Genomic DNA, 27,832 nt, shown 5'->3' with positions numbered 1-27,832 from the left:
AGTTTTTTATGCACCCGCCAAGACACCAGAGCAGGCTGCGGATGTTTTGTCCGCATGCATGGCTGAGGTTAGTCAGTGGCTAACTCAAAATAAGCTGACTCTAAATTTTGCAAAAACTGCTTCTAAGTGTTTTTCTATTACAAAAATAAATGTAGACCAAAGATTTCAAATAAATTTGCAAAATGATAAAATACAAGTAGTTAACGATTTTGAATATCTTGGGTTGGTCCTAGACCCCCAACTAAAATTAGATAAGCATGTTAAGAGTATAGCCAAAACAATACAAAGAAATCTAAATTGTTTTAAATTGATAAGGCAATATATTCCAAATCAGGCAGCCCTGCTGTACATCCATGGTATGATTTTTTCTCATATCTCCTACTGCATGACAGCATGGGCCCAGGCAGCTCCCTCAGCCACAAAGCGCATTGGTTCTTTGTACAACCAATCAAAATTATGGATCGAAAGCCAATCCGTTTTCATCATTGTCACATCCTTAAAAAATATAATCTATTAAGTTTCGAAAGTTTTACTAGTTTATGTTTTCTTAAATTATGTTTTAAGTGTATTTATAACTTGGCCCTAGAACCACTTAGTGCATTTATACAAAGACTAAACAGCACTAGAGTGACAAGAGGCACCGTAAACAAGAACTGTAAAATCCCACAACGTAGAACCTCTTTTGGACAGTCTACCTTTTCATACCAGATCTGCAAACTGTGGAACTCACTGCCCACTGAAATAAAGAACATTTCTGAGTTGAAAATGTTCACCTCTAGGGTTAAGAACTGGGTGAAAATGAGTCAAAACTGTACCCACTTGTAAATAGGCAGTATGACAGTTGGTGAGTGAGAGAAAGTGTGAGTGTTGAATGTATTTTTGGGCACTGATGTATCTATTTTAAGGGACAGGTGTTTTAATATATTTTGCATATTGGTGAATTGTGGAGAAGCCCAACCAGGGACGGGAGTTGAGAATTAGCTTTTGCTATAAACTCTATATGCATCACATCAGCTGCAATGTTCATGTTGTAACTATGTCAGATTGCATTGTCCCTGTCAAATAAATATATAAATAAATAAAATAAAAAATCTCTTCTTGTGTCAGTATTTATACCACAAAAAAAGTACATACTAAAGCAGAGTGACTTTGTTTCACAGCCATGTGTTGATCACCTTTTACACTTAGACAGATAAAACAACATAAAAATTATTGTGCAATGGGGACATAGCCTTCACACATGTGACTGTCTGCTCCAGATCTGACAGACTAACACAGATCAAATGTATTCGCAAAATTCTCTTCGCTTGTAAAAATCGTGTGGAATGGTCCTTGGCGGCCACCGTTTGATGTCGTGGCGTTGCTACGCTGTCAGCTGTGCGCCCAGAGTCCACTCTTTGCTCTCTTTAGCCGCACATCAACTGTACATCAGCCGCACTTAAGCGCAAATAACCCCGCTCCCGTGGATCAGCGCCGTGTACCGAGGAGAGCCGCTGCGTGAGACCGGACATGAGGCGCGCCAATCTCGGTACGGACCTGTTAGCAAACATTAGCTAGCGTTAGCAAACATTAGCTAGCGTTAGCCGCTTAGCCTGTCATGGAGCTGTCAAGGAGCTGTGCTCTCAGCTGTAAACGGGAGTTATCTGCGCGCTCTAGGCCAGGCCCATGTGTGCACTTTTGTCCACGGGCTCGTCGCAGTCTGGATTTGAACCCTTAAAGCACTGAGCACATTATAGACCGTTATAGCGAGACTTTTTTCTTTTTAAAGTCAGAAAAAAATATGTTAAAATATGTTAAAGCATGTATCAGCATGTACTTGCATCCTTATTTTCCCTTTGATGCATCAAATAAGTGTCTAATACCAGTTTAAATAGAAGGAAAAATATAAAAACAAATGTAATTTTGAGTAACTTTTATGCAAGCAAACAATGAAAAAACCTATGGCCAGCTCAGAACTCTATGCCAGGTCATAGTTTTTGTAATGTATATTAATAACGCCACCTTAGTTAATAATTGTGACTAATGTAACGTAAAAAACTGGATTATGTTTTAAATTCCGAATCACAATCCTGTCTTGTCTTTTAGTCTAAAGCGGTGGGTGAGTAGCACTTCACAGTATCAGTATCATAATGTGTAACACATATTTGCTGTTGTAATATAGAGGGTTATAGGTGAGCCTGTCACGAGAACACATTTTGAAGCACGATATATGGCTACAGGTAAATATTGTGATAAATGATAACATTGAAACTATTTTATGCTACTGATACAAAAACACTAAACCAGGAAAATCCCAGTAAACCGTTTTTAACTACACTGTGTCATTAAAGGCTAGAATGAACCAATAATGAGCTATAGAAGACCCTCTACTGCTCACATTGGGTCATATTACAACGAAAATAACCTAAATTATTCTAAAGAAATTGTACACATGATAAATGTCATGTAATCAATAGTGATACAATCTGAAAAGCACCAATGACCAAATGCTGTTGTAGTTTAGTCTTTATCACAAGGGAAATAATTTTGGCTTTTACTAGAACACCATCAACCCGTAATTCTTTGATCAATTAGTCTATTCAAGGAAGATATAGAATCAATTTGAACATGTTTAAACAATCTTGACATTTACACCAATCAGTTGTAGAATGTAACAAAGTGAAAGTAGTGAAGTACTGTACTTAAGTACAAATTTTAGGCATCTGTACTTCAGCTTTCAAATTTAAAGTGGACACTTTTTACTTTTACTTCACCCTTTTGAACAGGACTGAACAGTAAAAGGGCTTTTAAAAAAATATTATTTCAGAGGGTCCTCGAGGCTCATGGGAGTTTGCCCAACCAGTCCACATGTGTTTTGTGGATCTGGAGAAGGCATTCGACCGTGTCCCTCGTGGTGTCCTTTGGGGGGTGCTCTGGGAGTATGGGGTCCGGGGCTCTTTGCTAAGGGCTGTCCGGTCCCTGTATGACCGGAGCAGGAGCTGTGTTCGCATTGCCGGCAGTAAGCCAGACCTGTTCCCAGTGCATGTTGGACTCCGCCAGGGCTGCCCTTTGTCACCGGTTCTGTTCATTATATTTATGGACAGAATTTCTAGGCGCAGCCAGGGGCCGGAGGGGGCCTGGTTTGGGAACCACAGGATTTCATCTCTGCTGTTTGCGGATGATGTTGTCCTGATGGCTTCTTCGAGCCAGGACCTGCAGCAGGCACTGGGGCGGTTTGCAGCCGAGTGTGAAGCGGCTGGGATGAGAATCAGCTCCTCCAAATCCGAGGCCATGGTTCTCGACCGGAAAAAGGTGGTTTGCTCTCTCCGGGTGGGTGGTGAGTCTCTGCCCCAAGTGGAGGAGTTCAAGTATCTCGGGGTCTTGTTCACGAGTGAGGGAAGGATGGAGCGGGAGATTGACAGGCGGATCGGTGCAGCGTCTGCAGTGATGCGGTCGCTGTATCGGTCCGTTGTGGTAAAGAAGGAGCTGAGCCGGAAGGTGAAGCTCTCGATTTACCGGTCAATCTACGTTCCTACCCTCACCTATGGTCATGAGCTCTGGGTAATGACCGAAAGGACAAGATCGCGGATACAAGCGGCTGAAATGGGTTTCCTCCGCAGAGTGGCTGGGCGCACCCTTAGGGATAGGGTGAGGAGCTCGGTCACACAGGAGGAGCTCGGAGTAGAGCCGCTGCTCCTACACGTTGAGAGGAGCCAGCTGAGGTGGCTCGGGCATCTGCTCAGGATGCCTCCTGGACGCCCCCCTAGGGAGGTGTTCTGGGCATGTCCCACCGGGAGGAGGCCCCGGGGAAGACCCAGGACACACTGGAGGGACTATGTCTCTCGGCTGGCCTGGGAACACCTTGAGGTCCCACCGGAGGAGCTGGAGGACGTGTCCGGGGTGAGGGAAGTCTGGGAGTCCCTGCTTAGACTGCTGCCCCCGCGACCCGGCTCCGGATAAGCAGAAGAAAATGGATGGATGGATGGATTATTTCAGAGGGTTTGAGCAAAACAACGAGGAAAAAAAAAAAACTACAACTGCTTTGTCGAACAAAATTCAGCACAAATCTTTATCAAAATCACTGCATTTGAAGCTTTATTAGATCTCACAATCTGCGTGAAATACTTTTACTTAATAGATTTTTTTTCATATGTTACTTTTATTTTTACTTAAATATTTTTTTGCTGGCCGCCTCCCTAAGGAGGTGTTCCGGGCATGTCCCACTGGGAGGAGGCCCCGGGGAAGACCCAGGACATCCTGGAGGGACTATGTCTCTCGGCTGGCCTGGGAACGCCTTGGGGTGCCACCAGAGGAGCCAGGGTGAGGGAAGTCTGGGAGTCCCTGCTTAGACTGCTGCCCCCTTGGCCCGGCCCTGGATAAGCGGAAGAAAATGGATGGATGGATAGACTTTTTTTTGCTTCTGTATCTGTATTTTTACTTAAGTAACAGTACTTCCGCTGCCACCAATATAGGTTAGAAATGACTTAAGATTTATGAGAGGGATTATCGTGGGTTTTGGTGTGTCACAAAAGGTTTTACTGAAGATCATTTTAAAAACACAAAGGACACACAGGGCTGTAGCCCTTCAGTCATTTAGTTGATTAAGTGGTCAATGGGGTTTTGACTCTTTATCAACCAAAAATTGTATTAGTCAACTAATCATTTTATTTAGATAAGGATTTATATGGGACAACAGCAGAAAGGAGTGAGCGAGCTGAAGACCAGGGAGCCAAACATACATCTGCCTTTTTACCTATATGTGTACATTTTTCCTAGTAATTTTCTTGTTTTACAGCAGTAGTACTTTGAGTGCAGTTTGAGTGAGATCATAGATAGGCCTACCGAACAGGTTGAAGAACTTTTGACATGCCCCCTTTTTAGTCAACTAATTGATCAGCAGGACATGTCTTTAGCCAACTACAGCCCTAGGGCACACGAACAAAATGCTATTATTAATTGTGCTGAAAAACTTCTGGTCCTGTCTTTTTGGACCCAATCTCTGGTCTCATGTGGGTTTTTTGTCACGTATTTGTGGCTAGTTGGAACCATAACTGGTAACAAAGCATTAGTGAGTGTGACTGCTAGCCTCAGCCCATCCCTCGGCCATGCTCACTGTGTGTCTGTGATATGTAGGGGACAGCGGCTCAGGGCACTATGTGGCCAGTGGCTACAGCGTGTATGAAGAGGAGAACGAGCAGCTTCAGGAGGGACTGAGAGCCAAAGTCAGTGCCCTCAAAAGTGTAAGTGCTCCAGACTCACACTGGTCCTGCTATAGGGCAGGACATCTCAGCATCCACTCTATCTGACCACTGTTCCATCTCTCCATAGCTGACCATCGACATAGGCACTGAAGTCAAGTACCAAAACAAGATGCTGGAGGACATGGTGAGTGTCTGCTTATTAGGCCTGGGGCAATTGCCCTTGTATGATAGTGTTAAAGGTACACTTGGTAACTTTTTTCTGGTGACGGGCTCTGATGCCTGCTGTCTCCATGAAGATGTTATTACTTTGACTGGAATGTTCCACAGTATGGGATTAAAGTTATTTATCATGCATTTATTCTATGACTGGTGCTTTTTGTTGTCCAAACAAAACATTCTTCAGATCTGACCTGTAACTTGGCCTGGTAGCATCTGCTTGTCTCCATCGGGATAGACAAACAGACTGTGGATCATTCAACACATGAATAAAACAAAGTTGCCATAACTGGAAATACGGCATCAAAATACTCACTTTAAACAGTGGAGACAATTGCAGACCATACCAATACAGTCCAAAGCAAAACAGTGGAAATGAGGCTCTAGTGCACCTTTTTAAAGACCACTTTAAAACCCTAAAGCTGGATCATTTCAGTCAATCATTTTTGTAAACCGTATTGTTTAAGGTGTAGTCAGGCCAGACAAGTATGCTTTATGTGATCATTACAAAATATATATATATATATAACAACAAAGATACCATTTCCCAGATGAATACTTTAAAAAATATTGTCCAGTGTGCCTTTCTGCCCTGTGGCTTATGCTAAAGGCGAGGGTAGCATGGCTGAGTAGAGATGCACAATGTTGGGAAATATTGTGATATGAAATATGGCTGTTAACAACTCTTGTATTGGTATTACAGTGGTCCGTCTTTTATCGCGGGAGTTGCGTTCTAAAAATAACCTGCAATCAGTTCCTCTGACTGTGCTTCTTCATCCTGCCACCGCGCCGCTGTAGTATCGATCCAACATTTATGTAAATGTGTCTGAACACATTCTGTACTGTACAGGAGACACAGCACGGAGGAGATTGATTGACAATGGTCTACAGTCCAACAGCCAATCAGGACGCAGAAAACAATTCATGTTCATACACTGTAAAAAAGCATGCAAAATTGCACACAAAAAAATCCGCCAAACAGTGAGGCCATGAAAGGTGACCCGCAATATAACGAGCGACAACTGTATTGCTATAATTAATGTACTTTTATAAAACAATAGTTAATAATAATAATAAATTTTCTACATCAGTGGTCCCCAACCACTGGGCCGTGGACCGGTACCGGTCCGTGGATCAATTGGTACCAGCCCACCGGTCGTCCAAGAAATAATTTATTATTTCTATTGTATTTATTATCTGAGTCTGAACAATCATTTATTTTGAAAAACCGGATTCTCTCGGTTACATTTCCGTCACTTGAGCGCCGACAACTTAACCCACAAATTCGCAAAATGCGAAAAGAAACTTTCCAAAGACGCCCCCAAAGATAAAGTCGAAGCCAGAAAAAGTCGTAATATTACAAGAAAAAAGTCGTAATATTATGAGAAAATTTTTTTATTTTTATGAGAATATAGGCTGCTGTCTGGTTCCTCCAACTAAACAAACTCAAATGCTGCAGTGTCCCTTCAAAGTACTTATACTAATGATAGTGTGGTGATGGTGGGCTAAAAGACACAGTATTTCATCGTGCATAAACCCCAGTTGAAAGTTTATCTGAACAAAATGCTCCAAATTCTCCGTAACGCATAACGCACTATTCATTCACTCACAGCAGCCTATATTCTCATAAAATTACTACTTTATTCTCGTAATATTACGACTTTTTTTCTCGTAGCACCCGCATAATTTTTATTTAAGTGACCATTATACTCCGTCGTAGTTTTTGATTCCTGTTAGTCAATATTGTGACATCTGTGTAATCCCTCTGTCGTCCAGGTCCGACTCATAGCCAAAGCTGAAAGTAAATTCTGTCAACTGGACAAAAAGTTATAGGAGTTCCTTTTCATCCAAGCATTTCAGAAATGTAGAAGCAGCTCGGTTGAGCGTCTTCACTCCTACGTTTTGTCCAGTTGACAGAATTTATTTTGATTTTGCCATCAATATTGCAATACTGACACATGTGCAATGTATATGCAGCCCTGATAACATATTGACTCGCGTACATTGCTAAAAAGAAAACAGTAAAAATCAGTGCAATATAAGGGTATGTGCAATACAGCGGAATATGATTCTAAATTTGTGTCACCCTCTTGTTTAACATGCTACTGTTAAATGTCTGTTCTAAGCCTCTTGTCCAGCTCTACATAGTCTGTGTAAATAGTATGTGTATGTTGTATTGTCTTAAATATCAACCTGCAGGGGGGTCTGGTATATTCACATTGGCTAAATGTTCATTTATTATGCATTAAAATGTGAGTTTGCTGTGTTGTGCTGACTGTGTGCCTTTGTACAGGACTCAGACTTTGACTCAACGGGGGGGCTCCTGGGGTCCACCATTGGCCGGGTCAAGCAGCTGTCGAGGGGGAGCCAGAGCAAACTGCTGTGCTACATGCTGCTCTTCTGCCTCTTCGTCTTTTTTGTGCTCTACTGGTTTATCCGGCTCAGATGACCAGCCCCGCGGACATTACGGCCTGACCGGATGTCTGACCGGAGCACTGAGGGACTTGTGTGTGGAGAGGCTCTGGAGAAGGAGCCTTTTACACAGAAATCCACAGAAAAGACCGTATTAGATTAAAACAAGTGGATCATTACTGGAAACACCATTTTATAATAGAAAACAACATTTAAAGGTGCACTGTGTCACATTTCTGGTGGAGGGTACACCACCTGCATCTCTCCATGGAGATGTCCTCACTTTGCCTGGAATGCTTCACAGTATAGCATAAAAAAATATTTATTTCCATGGAGAAAAGTTCATTACAGGTCAGATGTGTTGTAGAGGCAACCCTAGTCACAGTAATAATGCATGTTTTTCATGGTCCTTTTGAGCAGCAATAACATCTCCATACAGATAAGCAGGTGCCACCAGAAAAGGTGCACAGTGCTCCTTATCATATAAATGGGTTCTAAGTATAGCCCAGACAAGTGCTGCATACTTAAAGGGCCCCATATTACACTATTTTCTGATCTGCTATATTTTTGATGAGGAAACATTAAATGTGGTTTGTTTTGTTTCATTCATACATGTTTAACACACAAACTATGCATATTTAGGGTGTTAGTTTACTAGAATCATTTTGATAATTCCAGCCCTAGAATTTTCATTCTCTACTGAACTACAGGTAAAAGGTTTTTGAGCTTTGGAGATGTAAATAGATGAATAAAGGGTTACTCAAACGTGTAAATGAAACAAAACACCACTCAGAAATATGTTTATCACATACCATGGCTTAAAGCTCACAAGAGTCAATTTTGTGTAATATGGGACCTTTTAAATTATGCTATTGTCTCCTCTTCAGAGACTAGTTTCTTATAGGACAGGCCCAAAGCTAGGCTCGGGTCTACAGGGATGCAAAAGGGTGCATTGCAAATGTTTGCAGCCTCATTTCAGTAATGTCACGTAATGGAAGTGTATTATGTTCGCACTATTTGAAATTCAAATGCACCAGTTTGGTCTGCACCCAGGGGGCAAACATAGGTAAAGAATGTAAAGCTCCTGATAGTGCTGTCTTTATGCTACATGTTTGTGGACATGCTCTGCTGCTGGAGAGGAGAGGCAAACCTCAGAAAGCAACCGGTCTTTTTCAGTGTTCATCCAAACAGTTAATACAGATAGAAATTGCTCAAATAAACATTGTTCAAATTAGGGGCGCACCAATCGGGCATTTTCTGTTCAGACTTTTGCTATCTGTCATTGCCCAATGTCCATAGAGGTACTGAAAAAGGCATTTTTTATCCACCGTCTTTGTAATTTCAAACATTATGAAACAATCTATGCCAACATTTGCAAGTTAAAAAAAATCCAAATCCATCTAACTTTCCAAAATATTCCGCACCAATATCAGTATCACTGCATCCATAGTTAAAATGCACATTTGTTGTAATATCGTGAGTTCCGGGGTCTAGTTTAGTTTAGTTTGTTTATTTGAAGGGCCAGTGTGCAAAAAAACATTAATAGATGCTTTGCACCAGATTATAGCCGAAGCTAGACTCTAATAGAGATTTTAGATACAGAATTTATATAAGAATAATGTCATCAACAGGACAATTAGGCTCCTGCCCCCTGGTGGGTGTATGACATCATTCCATTCTAAAATCTGAAAATCACCGATGTTGGCGTTCTATATTTCAGACTGCAGGATATTTCTTCCAGAATAAATCTTTTTTTAAAGAAGATTTCCTGGCATCGTGGTGCAGGGGGTGAACAGACGTGCCCAGTACCCACGCAGCTGCCACCTCAGCTTTACTTCTTTCTACTACTTTTGTGTACCAGAGTTTGGACTTTTCACAAACTTAGAGGTGTAATTGGAATAGAACCACTAACTCGATGGTTAAAATATACCTAGTGATGTGCACATGTCTTATGTTTATGACCATTAAATCTTTATTTTACAAACATGCTGTATTGTATAGATCTGTATTGAAGTGCGATATATCACTGAAGTAAATCTAGACAATAATAATATTGAGACCAAATCATAAAGTAGAAATATCCCCAAAAAGTATTCTTAATGTACAAAATTGTTAAAAAAACAAAAACAACCCAAGCTGCAGTAAATAAATGACAGGATGCACCACTTACGTAGTTTGTATCTATAATGAGCCAAGGCTATAGTTCAAATCTCTTAGTAGCACAGTAAAATTACCTACACATGTGAACAAATTTGTTGGTACCCTTCGGTTAATGAAAGAAAAACTCACAATGGTCACAGAAATAACTTGAATTTGACAAATATTTTAAAAAAATTCTATGAAATTTAACCAATGAAAGTTAGACATTGCTTTTCAACCATGCTTCAACAGAATTATAAAAAAATAAACTCATGGCCTGGACAAAAATGATGGTACCCATAGAAAAGACTGAAAATAATCAGTCCACTAATCAGCATCATAGGTGTCTACAATCTTGTAATCATTCAGTGGGCTACAGGTCCTCACTGTGCTGTTTGATATGGTGTGTACCACACTCAACATGGAAAAGAGTCCAGAAAAACGTCTAAAGGTGAACTTCAAGCTCAAGGAACATCAGTGTCAGATCACACCATCTGTCATTGTTTGAGCCAAAGTGGACTTAATGGGAGACGACCAAGGAGGACACCATTGTTTAAAACAAATCATAAAAAAGCCAGATTGAAATTTGCCAAACTACATGTTGACAAGCCACAAAGCTTCTGGGAGAATGTCCTATGGACAGATGAGACAAAAATGGTACTTTTTGCCAAGGGACATCAGCTCTATGTTCACAGACGGAAAAATGAAGCATATCAAGAAAAGAACACTGTCCCTACTGTGAAACATGGAGGAGGCTCTGTTATGTTCTGGGGCTGCTTTGCTGCATCTGGCACAGGGTGTCTTGAATCTGTGCAGAGTACAATGAAATCTCAAGACTATCAAAGGATTCTAGAGAGAAATGTGCTGGTCAGTGTCAGAGAGCTTGGTCTCAGTCACAGGTCATGGGTCTTGCAACAGGACAATGATCCAAAACACACAGATCAGAACACCCATGAAGGGCTAAGAGGAAAACACTGGACTATTCAAAAGTGGCCTTCTATGAGCCCTGAGCTAAATCCTATTGAGCATCTTTGGAAGGAGCCAAAACATGCCGTCTGGAAAAGGCACCCTTCAAACCTGAGACAACTGGAGCAGTTTGCTCATGAGGAGTGGGACAAAATACCTGCTGAGAGGTGCAGAAGTCTCATTGACAGTTACAGGAATCGTTTGATTGCAGTGATTGCCTCAAAAGGTTGTGCAACTAAATATTAAGTTAAGGGTACCGTAATTTTTTTTCCAGGCCTGTTTTATGAGTTTATTTTTTAATAATAATTCAGTTGAAGCATGGCTGAAAAGTAATTTCTGACTTTCACTGGTTAACTTTCATAAAATTTGTATTTATTATTACTTTTGTCAGATTCAAGTTATTTCTGTGACCATTGTGAGTTTTTCTTTCATTAACCGAAGGGTACCAACAATTTTGTCCATGTGTGTAAATGTTTCCACTAGTACAGGGTAAAAGTTCCCACGATAAATACTGACCCTAAAAAAAGTATTACTCCATCTGTCATGTACTGAATGATAAGTCATGCAAGGTTGTGCAGTAGGGCTGCAACTAATGGCTATTTTAGCAGTTGACTAGCCAAAAGAAAAAAATATTTCTATTGTACATTGAACATTGGACCTTTTAAGTACATTATCACCCAAATGAAGTGTGAAAATGAAGGCTTCTATGTAGAGAATATTTACAAATGAAGGAGATTCATAACACAGACAGTAACATTATTAAATAGAAATGTTTCTAATAGGTCTTTTCATATGTGATTTAGAGTCTGCATACTACAATTGTTTTGATAGTGAATACATGGTTTCAGCCCTGCTGCAAACTTAATAAACATGTTGTAGAGGTCTGAACTATATGGTTAGCAGCTTTTACATAGAATAAGACACGGACATTTCAGAGCATACTTGTAGAGGTCTTTTTTACGTTTTCACTTTTGCATGTTCTTTAATATAATGAACAGAACCGGTGACAAAGGGCAGCCCTGGCGGAGTCCAACATGCACCAGGAACAGGTCTGACTTACTGCCGGCAATGCGAACACAGCTCCTGCTCCGGTCAGACAGGGACCGGACAGCCCTTAGCAAAGGGCCCCGGACCCTATACTCCCGGAGCACCCCCCAAAGGACACCACAAGGGACACGGTCGAATGCCTTCTCCAAATCCACAAAACACATGTGGACTGGTTCGGCATACTCCCATGAGCCTCGAGGACCCGATGGAGAGTATAAAGCTGGTCCAGTGTTCCACGACCAGGACGAAAACCACAGAATTTCCTAGGGAGGTGTTCTGGGCATGTCCCACCGGGAGGAGGCCCCGGGGAAGACCCAGGATACGCTGGAGGGACTATGTCTCTCTGGCCTGGGAACACCTTGGGGTCCCACCGGAGGAGCTGGAGGACGTGTCCGGGGTGAGGGAAGTTTGGGAGTCCCTGCTTAGACTGCTGCCCCCGTGACCCGGCTCCGGATAAGCAGAAGAAAATGGATGGATGTTCTTTAATACAAACCAGGTTAAGAACACACGGTGAACTTCAATAATTGGACAAGTTCAGACTTAAGAGACTTTTGTGTATTTTTAATAGGATCAAATCTGCATTGTATAATATGCAGGAAAAATGTCAGATATATTTTGTGAGTGGCTTGATAACCATTTCAAAAAGATTACCCTGCCCTTTTAATGACCAGTCTAAGGTTTTAGCAAATATGAATTATACAACAGCTCCAGGGTTAGAGTCTTAAAAATCAGTAAATAAAAATGTATCAGGACAAAGTGCACTTGAGTTGGCAGCTAACCCTAGGCTGACCTGGTCACTTCTTGGGTAGAGTGTCCATGTACTTGCAGATGATTCCCAACATGACCTCATCAGCTCCTCCTCCTATGGACATCAGTCGGGCATCTCTGTGGAGCAAAAAACAAATCTCTCAATAGGTTTGGAAACATTTTCTAACAAGTATTGCAATTACATAGTCAAAGTACAGTTCAGTGAACATTTTTCCCTAAATGTTAGCATTAATGTTTGAAAGAAAATTTAAGTCTGACCTATTAAACTAATCCAAGAACCCCACGCATTTCACAACATTTTGTGGATGTGTCGAAACTAGAGTTTGCCATTTTTACACAGAATAAGTCCCCATAAAGACACAGGGAGGGCATCTGACACAGGGACATATCAGAACATGTTTGTAGAGGCCTGAACTACAGGATTAGTCATGATTTTCCCAAAGTTCAGCCTTTTTGGTCTTTTTTTGTGGCACAGTTTACTAATAAATCAGTCATTAACATTTTTGTTGTAATTAAAGCGACAGTATATAACTAAGAGCAATCTGGTCCCGACCCAGGATACTTTCTTAAAAACTGTCACCATGGTTGCTTGCCCTTCCCCCACAAAGGTCGACAACATCATGCGCTGCTCAGTCTCTGCCATTTTGGAGGATTTTATAGGAACCTGACCTGTAGACTGACCAGGGCGTCAGCGGTGCATTCCCACTGCAGACACTGACCTGTAGAAGCGACTGACTAAGACGTCGCTGGTGTAGCCCATCCCTCCCCAGAACTGCAGGCAGCTGTCGGCCACTTCTCGAGCCAGCCGCCCCCCCTTCAGCTTAGCCATGGACGCCAGCTTGGTCACGTCGTTGCCCTTCAGGTACAGAGCTGTGGAGAGCAAACAATAGGTATAGATCAATATAATGTAATGACACATTCACGTTCTTTTGAAAGAAATAAACAACCAAAAAGTCCACCTTATCTACCTAATTTGCCATATTAAAGCTTAAGTAGTCGATTTTGACATTTTAAATGGTTTGCAGTGGTCCAGAGTAATTCCTCACTTACCTTATGCATTGTGAGCATCCTAATTATTCACCATGATGAATTTCTAAGCGATTTTCACAACTGAACTGAGTTTTGCTGTCAGCAACTAGCATGCTAACACACAACTGACGATTATCAATAAATGCAGGCAATAGGCATATTTTGACCTCAGCTGTTTATACAATATATCTGTGCTGGGGTAAGACAACAACCATGCTTATATGTTTGAATCATTTTACCACTTTTTAGTAAAAAAGTATATTTTTCTTAATTGATTTATCTTATGCAGTAACATTACTCTTATTCAAGTAGAAGTTTAAAAACAAAAACGACTACACAGTTAAAGGCATATTGTCCTGTATCCTGTCTCCATAATTTCCGGGGGTGTGACTGACAGGCATAACGTGTGTCAAAGATACGACAGCCTATCACTAAACTCTAAATCTGAGATAACGTTTTGTTCTATATGTTTTGAGTGTATTCAATAAAGGAGTCAGCAACCAGTGGCTCTGGAGCCACATGCGGAATCTATTGACGGGAAAAGTTTTACTTCATAGTGGATATGAAAAGTAACTTAAACACGCTGAATAAAAATCTCCAAGGAAAGCCCTGCAGATGCTGGAGTTTTGGCATTTGAGCTCAAGATGACAGTGTTTGCCAGAGATGTACAGAAAGGTACGCTCTCTCACTTCCCTGAACAATCACATAAATTATGATTATTTCCATCCATGGTGCCATTATTGCAATGCAAGTGGCATCTGGAGAAAGATTCAGTGAGTTCAAAAAGGAAAAAAAAACAAAACTCTCTCCTTCCCTGCCTCACCCCTGGACATCAACCCATCTCTGCTGAACACATCCGTATTCATGTAAGAAAGTAAGCCCAATCTACAAACTGGCCCACATAGTGGATTGCATTGCATGCATTTGGAGTCCTGTCCATCTTTGGCTCAACATACTTATGCAAGCAAGTTTTCTCAAGCATGAACTTCATAAAGTCCAAATACAAAGTCACATTTTACAGCCCCGCCAGGGAAGATGCAGCGAACTTCAGAAAAAGAAGTCACATTAAGCAGGTGAGAACAGCAGCATTTAACAGGTTATTATATTTCAGACCCAGAGCGGATGTAGGGTTTTTTATGTTCAGATGCTTCAGCTGATTGCTGGCTGAGAATAAAAATCTGAAGACGATGGGAGCACAATGAAATGGACTTGTCTCAAACGTTCCTAATTTTATGTTTACTTTTTTTACTGCAGCTAAATGTTTTATTTATATTAAATTTATATTTTTTATTTTAATTTTACACAACTATAGGAAGGACTCAAATAGGCCATATAATTCTTTGTCTAATATTTCAAAGTAGGCCGATATGGACACTGCACTTGTTGTGTTCCATGGTTATAAAAAGATTTAAACTTTGAAAAGTTTATAAGCTTTGTTGTTTTTTTGCGACTCCAGATTATTTTACTTTCGCAGAAGAGGGGGCAGAATGGCTCTTTTGAGTTGCAGAGCCCTGCAATATATTATGTCTTGACATTTGAGAGGTATGGGCTACATAAGTGGCTCTCCCGCATTCAAACAGACCAAAGAAATCATTAAGCAAGAGCAGTAGTGTCTCTAAATACTTTTAGTACCTCTCAAAAGATCCTGCACACATTTTTTCCATGTATTTCAGCAAAATGTGTCTTGCCCCAATACAAATATATTGTTATATTATACTATAAAGCGATAGAATCAGGAAGTGTGTGTTAGCATGCTAGTTGTTGTTAGCATTATTGTGACTGCAGAACTTCACACTGGGCTTTGAAAGTTGTGAAAAGTGTTTATACACTCCATCCATCCATTTTCTTCCACTTTATCCGGGGCCGGGCCGCAGAGGCAGCAGTTTCAGCAGGGAGGCCCAGACATCCCTCTCCACAAACATTAGGAACGTAGCTTGACCGGTAAATCGAGAGCTTTGCCTTTGGACTCAGCTCCTTCTTTACCAAAACAATCCGATACAGTGTCTGCATCACTGCAGACGCTGCACCGATCCGCCTGTCAATCTCACGCTCCATCCTTCCCTCACTCGTGAACAAGACCCCGAGATACTTGAACTCCTCCACTTGGGGCTCACCACCCACCCGGAGAGGGCAAGCCACCTTTTTCTGGTCAAGAACTATGGCCTCTGATTTGGAGCTGATTCTCATCCCAGCCGCTTCACACCCGGTTGCAAACCGCCCCAGTGCCTGTTGCAGGTCCTGGCTCGATTAAGCCATCAGGACAACATCTGCAAACAGCAGAGATGAGATCCTGTGGTCCCCAAACCGGACATCCTCCAGCCCCTGACTGCGCCTAGAAATCCTGTCCCTAAAAACAATGAACAGAGCTGATGACAAAAGGGCAGCCCTGGCAGAGTCCAACATGCACTGGGAACAGGTCTGACTTACTGCCGACAATGTGAACACAGCTCCTGCTCTGGTCGTACATGCACCGCACCCTGTACTCATGGAGCACCCCCGACAGGAAACCACAAGGGACTTGGTCAAATGCCTTTTCCAGATCCACAAAGCACACGTGGACTGGTTGGGTAAACTCCCATGAGCCCTCGAGTACCCGATAGAGAGTAGTCCAGTGTTGGTCCAGTGTTCCGCGACCAGGATGAAAACCCCTGTAGTTGGAACACACCCTCCAGTCCCTCTTCTTAAACAGAAGGGCCATCACCCCGGTCTGCCATTCCACAGGTATTGTCCCCGACCGCCACACGATGTTGCAGAGGTGTGTCAGCCAAGACAGCCCCACAACATCCAGAGATTTAAGGTACTCAGGATGGATCTCATCCACTCCCAAAGTCTTGCCACCAAGCAAATTGCCAACCACCTCAGTGACTTCAGCCAGGGTGATGGGTGAGGCGTGAGTTGAAGACCCTGCTGCCAGAGGGCTCTACCAGATGTTCCCAAAAGACCCTCATGATATGTTTAGGTCTGCCATGTCTGTTCTGCTTTCTCCTCCACCAGTGGCTCCAACTCACAACCAGGTGGTGATTGATTGACAGCTCTGCCCCTCTCTTCACCCAAGTGCCCGAGTCATGACAAGACAACAAAGGCGATCAATGACCTAGGGTTCGACCTAGGGTGTCCTAGTGCCATGTCCACTGATGGACACCCTTGTGCTTGAACATGGTGTTTGTTATGGACAAACTGTAGCTAGCACAGTCCAATAACAGAACACCGCTCGGGTTTAGGTCAGGGAGGCCATCCCCATCACCCCCCTACAGGTGCCACTGTCGTTACCCTTGTGGCCGTAGGAGTCCCCCAGTAGAACGGAGTCCCGGTCAGTGCACTGTCTAGTACCCCTCTTAGGGACTCCAAGAAGGCTGGGTACTCTGTATTGCTGTTTGACCCATAGACCGACGCAACAGTGAGACCTACCACGACCTGAAGGCGCAGGGACGTGACCCTCTCGTTCAGCGGGATGAACTACGACACGTGGCAGCTGAGCTGTGGGGCAATTGGCAAGCCCACACCAGGTCATCACCTCTCCCCGCAGGCAACGCCAGAAAAATGGAGGGTCCAAGGGTACCAGAGCCCAAGGTGTGTGTGGAGGTGAGCCAGTACTTCTCAACATCCTGCATGAGCTCAGCCCCCCCAGCAAAGTGAAATTCCACATCACTACAGCCAAGTGCTGTGTCTATGGACTGGGTCACCAAGACAGCCATCCTCGACTGCTGCCCAATCCTCCTCGCACCCGACACCTGTGAAACCCTCATCCTTGCGTGGTGAGCCCACAGGAAGGCAGACCCATGTCATCCTTTTGAATTGATCCCGGCCACCAGACGCTTGCATTTGAGCCCCAACCCCAGGCCTGGGTGGGGCCCCAGCTACGCCATACCTGTCGACATCATGGTCCTTGTTTTATTACTGTTCATTATAAACTCATTGTGGTGAATAATTAAGATGTTCAGAATGCATAAGGTAAATGAGGAATAACATTGGAACTTTGCCAACGGTTTAAAATTAATTAGTCGCTGTACCTGATTTTTACTGTCCTAAAAACAGAACTAATTACTTGAATTACGGGTTTGTACTTCTACTTGATTAATAATGTTTTGAAGTTATGATACCCTTACTTGAGTACACATTTATGCTACTCTCCCCACCTCTGCTGACCAGTGTGTGTCATGTGCCTGAGGGAATCATACCCACAGCTCTGTAGAAGAGGGAACGCAGCAGCTCAACCTCGGTCTGCAGCTCAGCCAGCCTGAAGTGCACAGCTTGATGGGAGAGCACGGGCTGGCCAAACACTTTCCTCTGCCGCGTATACTCCACTGTCTCCTGGATGATGGTATCCATTGTGGTCATGACTGGAACAGGAGAACAGGGAGAGCACCAACATCAGTGTGTTGTACTACTGCAAACTCATTCATTCTGCCTCCCAAAACAGCAGTAGCCTGCGATCATATTTTGAAATCCGGATGAGAAACTAAAGAGCCGATCAGGAGAAAGGTAGCTGAAGGTACATGAATGAAGTAAATTGGAACCTAAACTCAAGGGAACCACTTCGCGCCCATGCTCACGCCCTATTTGGAAAGCTACTAGTGTGTTAGCTATGTCTATTTATATTTACAGTCTGAGACCCTGTAAGATCTCCTTAGAAACAAGCAAGTGGCAAACCCTCCATTTGAGAAGTGACAGAAATTGTCTGCTAGTGTTCAGCACTTAGCAGCCTTTTCAGCCTGATTTAAACTACATAATGTATGTTTTCTATGTAAAAGAAAAATTCTAATCTGTCAACTGGACAAAAAGTTGTAAGAGTGAAGACATCTAGCTGCTCATCCAGCTTCTTTAGTTCTGAGTGGCTTAGATGAGCAGTGAAATGTCTTCACTTTTACAACTTTTTGTCCAGATGACAGATTAGAATTTTTCTTTTACTACAGATCAAACTTGGACGATTTAGGGATTACACACACATTATCCTATGGCGAGGAATGTCAAGCTTAATTCACTGTAAATCACTGGTATAATAAAAAAAAAACATTTTGGAAGCAACAGCAAAGTTAATTCAAATTTACCTTTTTTTCACCCAGCTAAATAATCTTCAACAATTATTATGGCCTAAACCCAGTCTGCATTTGTTAAGGACAGTCTCACTGCAAAGCCCAAAGAACTTACTGTTGGCCACAGCCCAGAGGCGCTCCTCCTGAAACTGGAGCATCTGATAGGAGAACCCCATGCCCTCCTGACCAATCACGTTAGAGCAGGGCACACGGACGTCATCGAAAAACACCTCTGCTGTGTCCGAGGACCACATGCCCATTTTACTGATGGAGCGGGCGATGTGTACTCCTGCAACACAATATATGAACAGTTACACATATGTATACACATATGCACTTTTACAGACATGCCCCATCAGTCTCTTACCATTAACTCGTAAAATATTGTAAAGGGTTGTGTCTGATCAAATAAAAAAAAAAAAAAATTCTAACAAACGGATTACTCATAGATTTTCAGCATGCCTATTCACCTTATTCTGGAAGTTGCCGTGGGAGTTGGGATTGTATTATTTTGCATGGGGATGACGATCTTGACAGCAAAGTTCTATATGGACTACAAGGCCATTTTAAAGCCTACCTGAGAATCTGAATTGTTGACTTGTTGGTCACATGAACATTGAACATTTTACATAAATTGTGTCCTTTTCAATGAAACCCTAAGAAATGGCTCCTCCTCAAGAGAAGGTGGTTTTATGAAGACAAAATCAGATATGCATAATCACTAAAACTTCAGAACAAAGTTTGGAAGAGATCAACCGTCATATCCATTAATTCATGCACAGCACAAGAAATTTAAAGAGACAGGGACAGTGTTGGATAGAAATAGAAGTGGGTAACCAAGAACCTCTGAGGTGCCTGTATATAAGTGTATTACATTAGGTAAAAAAAAAAAAAATGGAAACGTCTGAGTACAATAGAACAAGTTTGATTAAGTCCTTAACCCTATTGCGGCAGATGCTATAGCTGCCGATAGATTCACGGATGCAGAATTTTCATTACTGTAAAACTCTGCAAACAATTCAATTATCATGTAAATTCAAATCTTACAATATATTATGTTACTGTCTTATGTTGTCCCTCGAAGATGACCAATCAGAGCGCAGGTGCCACGGGGATTCTCCCAGGCAATGCTAGGGGCATCACTCTGGGGACGCTCGCAGTAGCAGTGAAAGTTTGTTAGTTTATCAAAGTTTTTGGGATAATTTACATCATTTAAACATTGGGAAGGTAGTCTGTTATTTGAACATGTTTTCAAAACAAAAATGGGTGAAGAAGGAGGCGGACTTTGTGCCAGACGGTGACGAGGAAGAGGCTAGGCTGGTGGGCGAAGGAGATGAAGCTGGGCAGCAGTCCTCTCACTCCAGATAAGTGACGTCAAAGACTACATTTCATTGTCTAAATGATAACAGCTAGCGTGCAAAGAAGACTTGTATGTTACAGTAAATCTGCTATCTTTGTAAAGTAGTGCACAGTACAGTACTGGCGTTCTATAGTAGACACTACGTCCGCAAATCTTTATTTTGCGGGAGTAAAGCTACTTGGCGCGGCTTAAAGTTTTTGGAGCACCAAAAATAATAACCTTTACTATATTGCAAATAAAATACTAATCTAGTGTATGCATATGTAAAGCCATTAGACATATAAGCTCTAAATTATGAATGCATTGTGGACAAATTCAATGATAAAATAGAAGCACCAAATAAAATCTGCTGTTAGTCATTCAGAGACAGTGCGTGTTCTGCCTCCATGTTCTACAGGCTGCATGCATGTACAAAACACATTCATTAATAACTACTTGATATAATTTATATAACAGTTGCAATAACATTGTTATTGCAACTCTCAGACAACTAAAACATGTTTTGATGGTTTTTTTTTTTTTACAAAAAGCCCTGTCATGGAACCTTCAAGAGGTCGCTGTAAGCACCGGGGGCATAAGAGAGGAGGTGAGAGGAGAAGGTCACCCCTAGTCCAGCTTCTAGGACAGGAGGAGTAAAGCAGGATTGTTTGAGGAGGTCAACATGGCTACCCAAGACACCACACTGCCTCATAGAGGAGGGTGTCTCCATGGAGGTGGACAGTGTTGAGGAGAATGAGTGAGCGGAGGGGAGACTATCCCACCACATTCACCTGAATAAGTAATAATCTGAAGCAAATCTGTCTTTTTATCACAATGTTATCATACAATTATCACACAAAAATTATTTTTGTTATTGTTTTCTTTTTTTCCCCAGTATGAATTTGAGAGATGGGCCATCTGGTGGCCACAGTCGTGGCCATTGTATTCACAGAGGGGGCACTTTCAGAAGCCGCTCACCACCTAGTCCCACTTCCAGGGCATAGAGGACAGATGAGGATCCTGATGTGGCACCACCAAACGGACGTTTGTTCCCAGGCGGACACCAGGAATCCAAGCTCCTCTAAATAGTGGGACACAAACTCCTCTCGACATTTTCTTCAGTTGTTTTTTTTTTGATGCAGAGGTGTTGAGGGTACTATGCTCCAACTCAAACAAAAGTGCTGCTTGATACCAGGAGAGAGGGAGAAAGAGTCAGTGGACGGATATAACCCCTGAGGAGCTGAAGAAATTCCTTGGCCTTCTGCTGTACATGGGAGTGATGAATCTCCCTAAAATGACAGACTACTTGAGAAAGCAGACCATCTCTGAAGTGCCCTTCCTTGCTACTGTCATGCCACAGGACAGGTTGAAGAGCATTTTGTTGTTTTTCCACATCAGGGTCCCTGAAGATGTCCAAAATGACCTGACCAGGGGAACCGAGGACTATGACCTCCTTCACCGTGTTTACGATCCTCGCCATTTCAGTGGATGAACGGATGGTAGCCACCAAAGAAAGGCTGTCCTTCAAGCAGTACATGAGGGACAAGCCTACAAAAATGGGGCCTGAATTTTTTTGTGTTGGCAGAGAAGAATGGCTACACGCACAACTACCAGCTGTACACTGGAAAGTCAAAATCCCAAGGCTCAGTGAATGGACTTTCATTTGATTTTGTTTTCTTGTTTTCTCCCATGTCAACAAGGACTACTTGGGAAGTTGGTATATTGTTCATTGTGACAATTTTTACACGAACCCACAACTATTCTGCCACCTGGGTTGGCAAGGGTTTGGAGCCTGTGGAATGTACAAGCAGGAGACGATCGGAGTTCCCACGACACAGGTGAACGGCCTAACAAAGAGATCGCCATGAGGGTCCATTTGTTGGTTGAGGGATGGGGACCTTTTTATTTGTTAAATGGATGGACACAAGGGAGGTGTCCATGTGTACAAATGTCCACTCAGTGTGCGCTGGAGAAGTGGTGCTGCGATGGAGGAAAAAGGCAGATGGCACGTATGAACGGGTGTCTATCCCCAGGCCCACAGCGGTGGGTGAGTACAATGGCTACATGGAGTGGACATATCTGACCAGCTGCTGGGCACCAACACAGTCCACAGGAAAACGAGGAGGTTGTACATCACTGGTTTCCAGCAGATGTTGGACATTGCTGTCACCAACAGCTTTATCATTTCAAAAGAGCTGTCGACCCTGCGTGGCGAAAGACCCCCCACTAGGCAGGATTTTCAGGAGAAGGTCACAGCACAACTTTTAGGAGTTCCCCTCAAAACACAGCCCAAAGTGCCCACACCCAACCACCCTGTCCCCACCAGCTCTGAACAGTTAACGAGACAAAAGGCTAGAATTGAATGGCACCAGTGTGTCCTCTGCAGACACTGCACTCCCTGGCAGTGTCAGGATGCATGCAGCTGGACAGGACCTGTTTCAGGATGTACCACACTATGCCTGAATCAGAGCTGTAAAAGACATTGAAAGCTCTTCATTTTGTAAATTATTGTAAATAATGTTGCACAGTTCATTTTTATATTTCAATTGATTTGGTAAATTATTGTATATAATGTTGCACAGTTCATTTTTATATTTCAATTGATTTTGTAAATTATTGTATATAATGTTGCACAGTTCATGTTTATTTTTCAGTTAATTTTGTAAATGTATATAATATTGCACTGTTGATCTATTTTTCTATTTCCTCTTCATTGAAAGAATAAAAGATAATTTCAGATTTTCTTATTGTTTTTCTTTTTTCACTTGTTATTGTATAAGCACTGATTTTAAACTATTGCAAAATTTTCCAGAAAGGATATTTGACTAAAGATTGCAAACTCATAAGCTGCAGAACTTCAGATATTCTTTAATAAACATTCAAAAAAATATGACCTGGCAAAATCGATGTCTTGACATTTTTTTTTATAGGAAGGGCTGTAAAAACCTAACCCTAAGTACAATATGCATATCTCTATAATCTCTTCTATAAATATTGATTATTGTTCAAATATGTATTCTAAAGTGTTTCTGAGCTAGAGCTCTGAGCCAGATAGTTTTTTCATTGTTTGCTTACATAAAAGTGACTCAAAAGTACATTTGTTTTTATATTTTTCTTCTACTTAAATTGGTATTACACACTTATTTGATGTATCAAAGGAAAAATAAGGCTGGATATGTAAAATGGAGGTAGTTGTGTGAAAAAGGGCAAAAGTACATGCTGATACGTCCTTTAACATGACATGATTTTTGTGGCTAAAAAAAGAAAAAAAAGTCTAGGCGAGCTATAATGGTCTATAATGTGTTCAGTCCTTAAGGTGTCTTCTCAATTGCCTTTGAAATACATTGTTTAAACTGTAAAAGAGACTTTATGGACCCTGTATATTGAAGCAGTAATGTTAGACTTCTCTGAGGCTTTGGATATCATAAATTATCAAATACTCCTGGACAAAATACAGGGTTATAGATTTGAAATCTCATCAAAACAATGACTGCAAAGTTATTGTCATGATGCCTGTTTTTCCTGTCCTCCTGTGTTCTCTCCCCCTCCCCTACCTGTCTGCCTGGAGCTGGGCGGAGTTCCTGAATCCTCCCACACGCACTTGGAGCGCATCAGCGCAATTACCTGCACCTACTGCCGAGTATATGAGGGCTCGGCAGAAGACACTCGGGGCCAGACCGTCCGCGTGTCAATGTGAATGCTCTAGCCTAGTTTTTCTATTTTGTTACCTGTCCGCCTGTTTGCTCATTGGAGTTTTTGCCACTTTCCAGATTCCTGCTCTTGCTCGTTCCCGCTCCTGCCTCTGCGCTCCAGCTCCGGTACAGTCGACACTCTGCTTTGCCTCCTGCCCTGTCTTGGTCTCCGGCTTGCTTCCTGTCTCCTGCTCTGGCTCCCGCTCTCTGGATCACTCCTGCTCAGTCTTCCCTGGTCCTGTCCCTGGTCTCGTCGTGCTCCGGTCCTGGCAGTCTCCGCTCCCGCTCCGGTCCTGGTTTTCCTGCTCCTGCCCTACCCCCATCTGGTCTGCCTCCCGCTACCTACGTCCTGTGTGTGATAAATGAACTATCTGAACTGTCTTTTGCACAAACTGTAAATAAACACTGTCAACTTGCCCGGAGTCTGCACTCCTTGGTCTGCACCTGCACTAGCTGTTACGACATATTTAAAAAAGGAGAACTCAGTGTTTTTAGCGTTTCTGAAATCAGAAGTGGCTTGTGGGGTCTCCTATGGCAGCTATTTAGGTCCATTATTATACTGTATGTTTACTAATGATCTGCCATTGTACTTGAAAAAGCTATACCTGTTTTGTATGCATATGATTCAACTTGGTAAAGTTTTGCATCAACTGCTGAAGAGCTGAATACAGTGTTCAATAAGGAGCTCCAGTCTGTTGCAAACTAGGTGCAGCACAATCATTTGGTGTTGAATGTAGCCTAGACTAATTGTATTGTAATAAGTTTGAGAGTTAAATTCAATGAGAAATCATGAGTCCATGAAACAAGTGCAGAAAGTCTATTATGCCTGCTTAGCATCACAATAGATAATAGACTGACATGGAAACAACATAAAAATAAGAACAAAATTAGTGGTGTATTATCTTTCATTAATAGATGCACACCTTTTTTAAACCAACACTCACTAAAGCAGATCACTTGAGCGGTGCTGTTTTAACTTGGATTATTGTCCCACAGTTTGGTCAAATACAAAAGCAGATCTGATAGAAAAACTACACAAGATCCAGAAAAGAGTAGCATGCGAAGTACTGAGAAGGAATTAAAGAGCAAAGACTTCGGAGGTTATTTGTGAAGGATCAGCTGCTAGATTCTTTGTTTACTTTAGTTAGAAATGTTTCTGAAACAGAACCTCCAATTCATGCTATATAAACATCATGAATTTATTAATGACAAAGATATGTATGACACCAGGCATGCAATGAGAAGGAACTTACCAAAAGTGAATGCAAATGGTTTGAACAGTCATTTATAGAGGCATGCACAAGTAGAGTAAGTGATGAGAAGGATGTGATGTGGAAGGACTGCTCTACATTTTAAGTAACTGCTCAACTGTGCTGGGATGAAATAAAATTGCATGTTATTTATAATATATATTTTATGACGAAATTAAATGTAGATCTATTTTTAAAATAAGTCTTCAGGAAGAACAGCAGCAGCTCGCTGCAGCTAATGGGGGTCCGAATAATAAATAAACACAATGTACTTGAGTGTACACTGCCTGTATGCATAGTGCGGGTTGTGTGTGTTTCCGCGGGAACGCTCATGAAACGGCGTCACTTTTGTCAAATATGCACTGCAGTTATCGGAGCTGCCTTGCAGTGAGGACAAACCCAGCGTAAGGCTCCATCCACCAAGTAATCGACTAAACAACTAAAGGCCTACTGCCCTAGCTGACAGAGTACCTTACAGCACACCAATTACCTGGCAGGTTCATGGGCAGGCAGATGAGTGACTTGTTCTTATGGGGCAGCCCGTCGCTGGTGTTGACGAGCAGACACATCCAGTCTGCCTGGGTGCCGTTGGTGGTCCACATTTTGCCTCCGTTGATTACGTACTCATCTCCTTTTCTCACGGCCTTCGTCCTGATGCCTGCAACATACTCAGGTGAGTCTCTCTGTAGGATTTATCTCTTTACACGTTCAAAGAAAAGTGTTGTCTGATGAAAATACTGTCTTAACCACTTGACCTTACACTTTACAGCAATGTACGTGTATTTCTGTGTCACCCACACAAACAATCTACACATCAAATGAAAGCTACGGCACTCATCTTTCTGAATATGTTAACTATTTACACCTGTAATCACCACAGTGCTGACAGGAGAGCGTTTTTTACAGAAAAGTCAGAAATGTGGATTTGGACTTCACTTACATTTGAGCGCTCTGGTTCTGTCAAACATCAACATATTCACACAAAGTTGGTTTCTTTTGTTCCGTAAAGGTCCAGAGAATATAATGCAGTCAAGAAATTATGTCCACAAAGGAAGTTAGATCCTCCATGTCCAATCTGCTGCAGGAAAGTGAAATCTGCTCCATCACTTTTTTGCATTTCTTTTGTCGATTTCAAGCATAATAAACTTCTGACAGCGCCAACTTTGTTCCTCAGTGCAAATCAATCTTGTTAGCTTATGACTGACACCAAAGTTGGCCAATAAGGTGGGGTTGTGGGTTACTGGAGCCCCGGAGAGTAATGAGTGCTACAGATGACTGAAAGAGTACGCCCCACTCTCCCCCTTCAAGCAGTTACATTACACATGTTTAGTGATGTTTTCCCCTTAAAGCCAATGAGCAGTGGAACATGACGATGCATGACATGCAATGGTTTCCCGTAAACAGACGGAGTTTGCTGCGCGCGTAAAAGGAGGAGACTGGATGCAAAGATCCGCATGTGTAATCGCGTAGTTTTACGCAGCAGTTTTGCGTTTTAAACATGATGAAACAAACAAAACTAAGGAAGTACGCGACCGAGGACACTGTGGATGTTTGTACAAGTTAAACTAGAGGCATCTCGGACCCGGAGCGGTTCGTGGAACCGAGTGAAGATCTCATGGTGGACTCAGGAGTAGAGGATCTTAGCTTATTTGATGGACTGGATGCTGTTCCTGATCGGTAAGTGTGGTTTATTCTGCTATTGACTTAATTGTGGGTCAAATATGTATTATGTGTAATTATTAGCATTAGCTAATGCCAATCTGCACACCCCGACCCTGATCATTCACGCACCACTTGGGTCTTGCCTAAGAACATAATGACAGAACTAAGGACACAATGACAGAAATTCGTCCGAGTGGGACTCGATCCTCCAACCTTCGGGTTGGGGGACCAAATCTCTAACCACTGAGCCACTGTCACAGAATGACTGTCACACTGTACATGAGTGTACAGTGTGTTCTTAGTTTCCAGTGTGTGTTTGTTTACATTTTGAGGTGTGCGTTTGTTCACTGTTTGCAGTGTGTGGTTTGTAAATATATATTTATTTTGACCCATAGCACTTGTTTTGACTGTATTTTATATACAAATATACATTTTATATTGTATTTTGATATATAAATGTACAGTAATAGAGCAGATACAGATACAGATTCCTCTCAGTGTGAGTTTTCAGTTGAGCCTCACTGATGTCTGTGGGTTGAAACATTCAAAAGTTATTGCATTTTTTCCCAAACGTTCTCCAAATGTCTTCATTCGAATAGGTTTGGAGAGGCCTGGACTTACTCATGATAAAATGATTGTAAAACTCTCATTTTTTTAGATATTGACCTCAAATTTGAAATGTAAGTGGTCAACAATCTTGTCAGTTGAGATATGGTGTATTTTTGTCCCCAGCTCCTACTGCAGCTTTCAATACCTTAATTTTCACAAAAAAAATGTAGGCGAGGATGAGAATTTTTTTTTATTTTTTTATGTGTGTTCCAAAGTGTATAAATGCTCAGAAGACAGACTTACAGTGATTCTGACACCTGTGGGTAAAACTATAGGGTGTTACTTTTACAAAGACCCTAAACTTGTTTATTTATGACTGAGGGTTCAATAATGGTGATCATTTTAATTTGGAGAGGTCAGAACAAAGGCAGTTTCACCAAAATGACCTGGAATGCTAAGGGGTTTTAAAGAACACATTAGGTATACTTCTTGTGGCTTTAATTCCAACATGCTTTTAGTCATGTTGGGATTAGTATTTCACATTTTCTAA

General features: G+C 42.0%; 2 protein-coding genes across 2 annotated transcripts in view; one reads left to right on the top strand and one right to left on the bottom strand.

Annotated features, from left to right (window-relative positions):
• The first annotated feature begins 1,309 nt into the window (after positions 1-1,309).
• bet1 (Bet1 golgi vesicular membrane trafficking protein) lies at positions 1,310-7,859 on the top strand. Its single transcript, XM_033991535.2, has 4 exons — positions 1,310-1,528; positions 5,113-5,219; positions 5,308-5,364; positions 7,690-7,859. Exons 1-4 carry the CDS (start codon positions 1,510-1,512, stop codon positions 7,843-7,845), a joined length of 339 nt encoding a protein of 112 aa, XP_033847426.1. The 5' UTR covers positions 1,310-1,509; the 3' UTR covers positions 7,846-7,859.
• A 1,921-nt stretch (positions 7,860-9,780) lies between these two features.
• The window catches only part of zgc:85777 (uncharacterized protein LOC405871 homolog), a 34,798-nt gene continuing 16,746 nt past the window's right edge, over positions 9,781-27,832 (bottom strand). Inside the window, exons 5-9 of the mRNA XM_033991529.2 lie at positions 25,562-25,729; positions 18,906-19,079; positions 17,936-18,097; positions 13,448-13,598; positions 9,781-12,845 (exon numbers count right to left, since the gene is read on the bottom strand). Of these exons, the coding sequence (XP_033847420.1) occupies positions 12,755-12,845; positions 13,448-13,598; positions 17,936-18,097; positions 18,906-19,079; positions 25,562-25,729 (746 nt within the window). The 3' untranslated portion in view covers positions 9,781-12,754. The remainder of the gene's footprint in view (positions 12,846-13,447; positions 13,599-17,935; positions 18,098-18,905; positions 19,080-25,561; positions 25,730-27,832) is intronic.

This window comes from Periophthalmus magnuspinnatus, chromosome 11 (assembly GCF_009829125.3).
Source record: "Periophthalmus magnuspinnatus isolate fPerMag1 chromosome 11, fPerMag1.2.pri, whole genome shotgun sequence".
NCBI lineage: Eukaryota > Metazoa > Chordata > Actinopteri > Gobiiformes > Gobiidae > Periophthalmus > Periophthalmus magnuspinnatus.
The sequence above is the reverse complement of the archived record's forward strand: the minus strand, read 5'-3'. Positions and strand labels throughout refer to the sequence as shown.

Coding starts and splice junctions, on each gene's coding strand:
- bet1 (XM_033991535.2), top strand. Junction 5,220..5,307: donor AAGTCAGTGCCCTCAAAAGT/GTAAGTGCTCCA, acceptor ATCTCTCCATAG/CTGACCATCGACATAGGCAC. Junction 5,365..7,689: donor ACAAGATGCTGGAGGACATG/GTGAGTGTCTGC, acceptor GCCTTTGTACAG/GACTCAGACTTTGACTCAAC.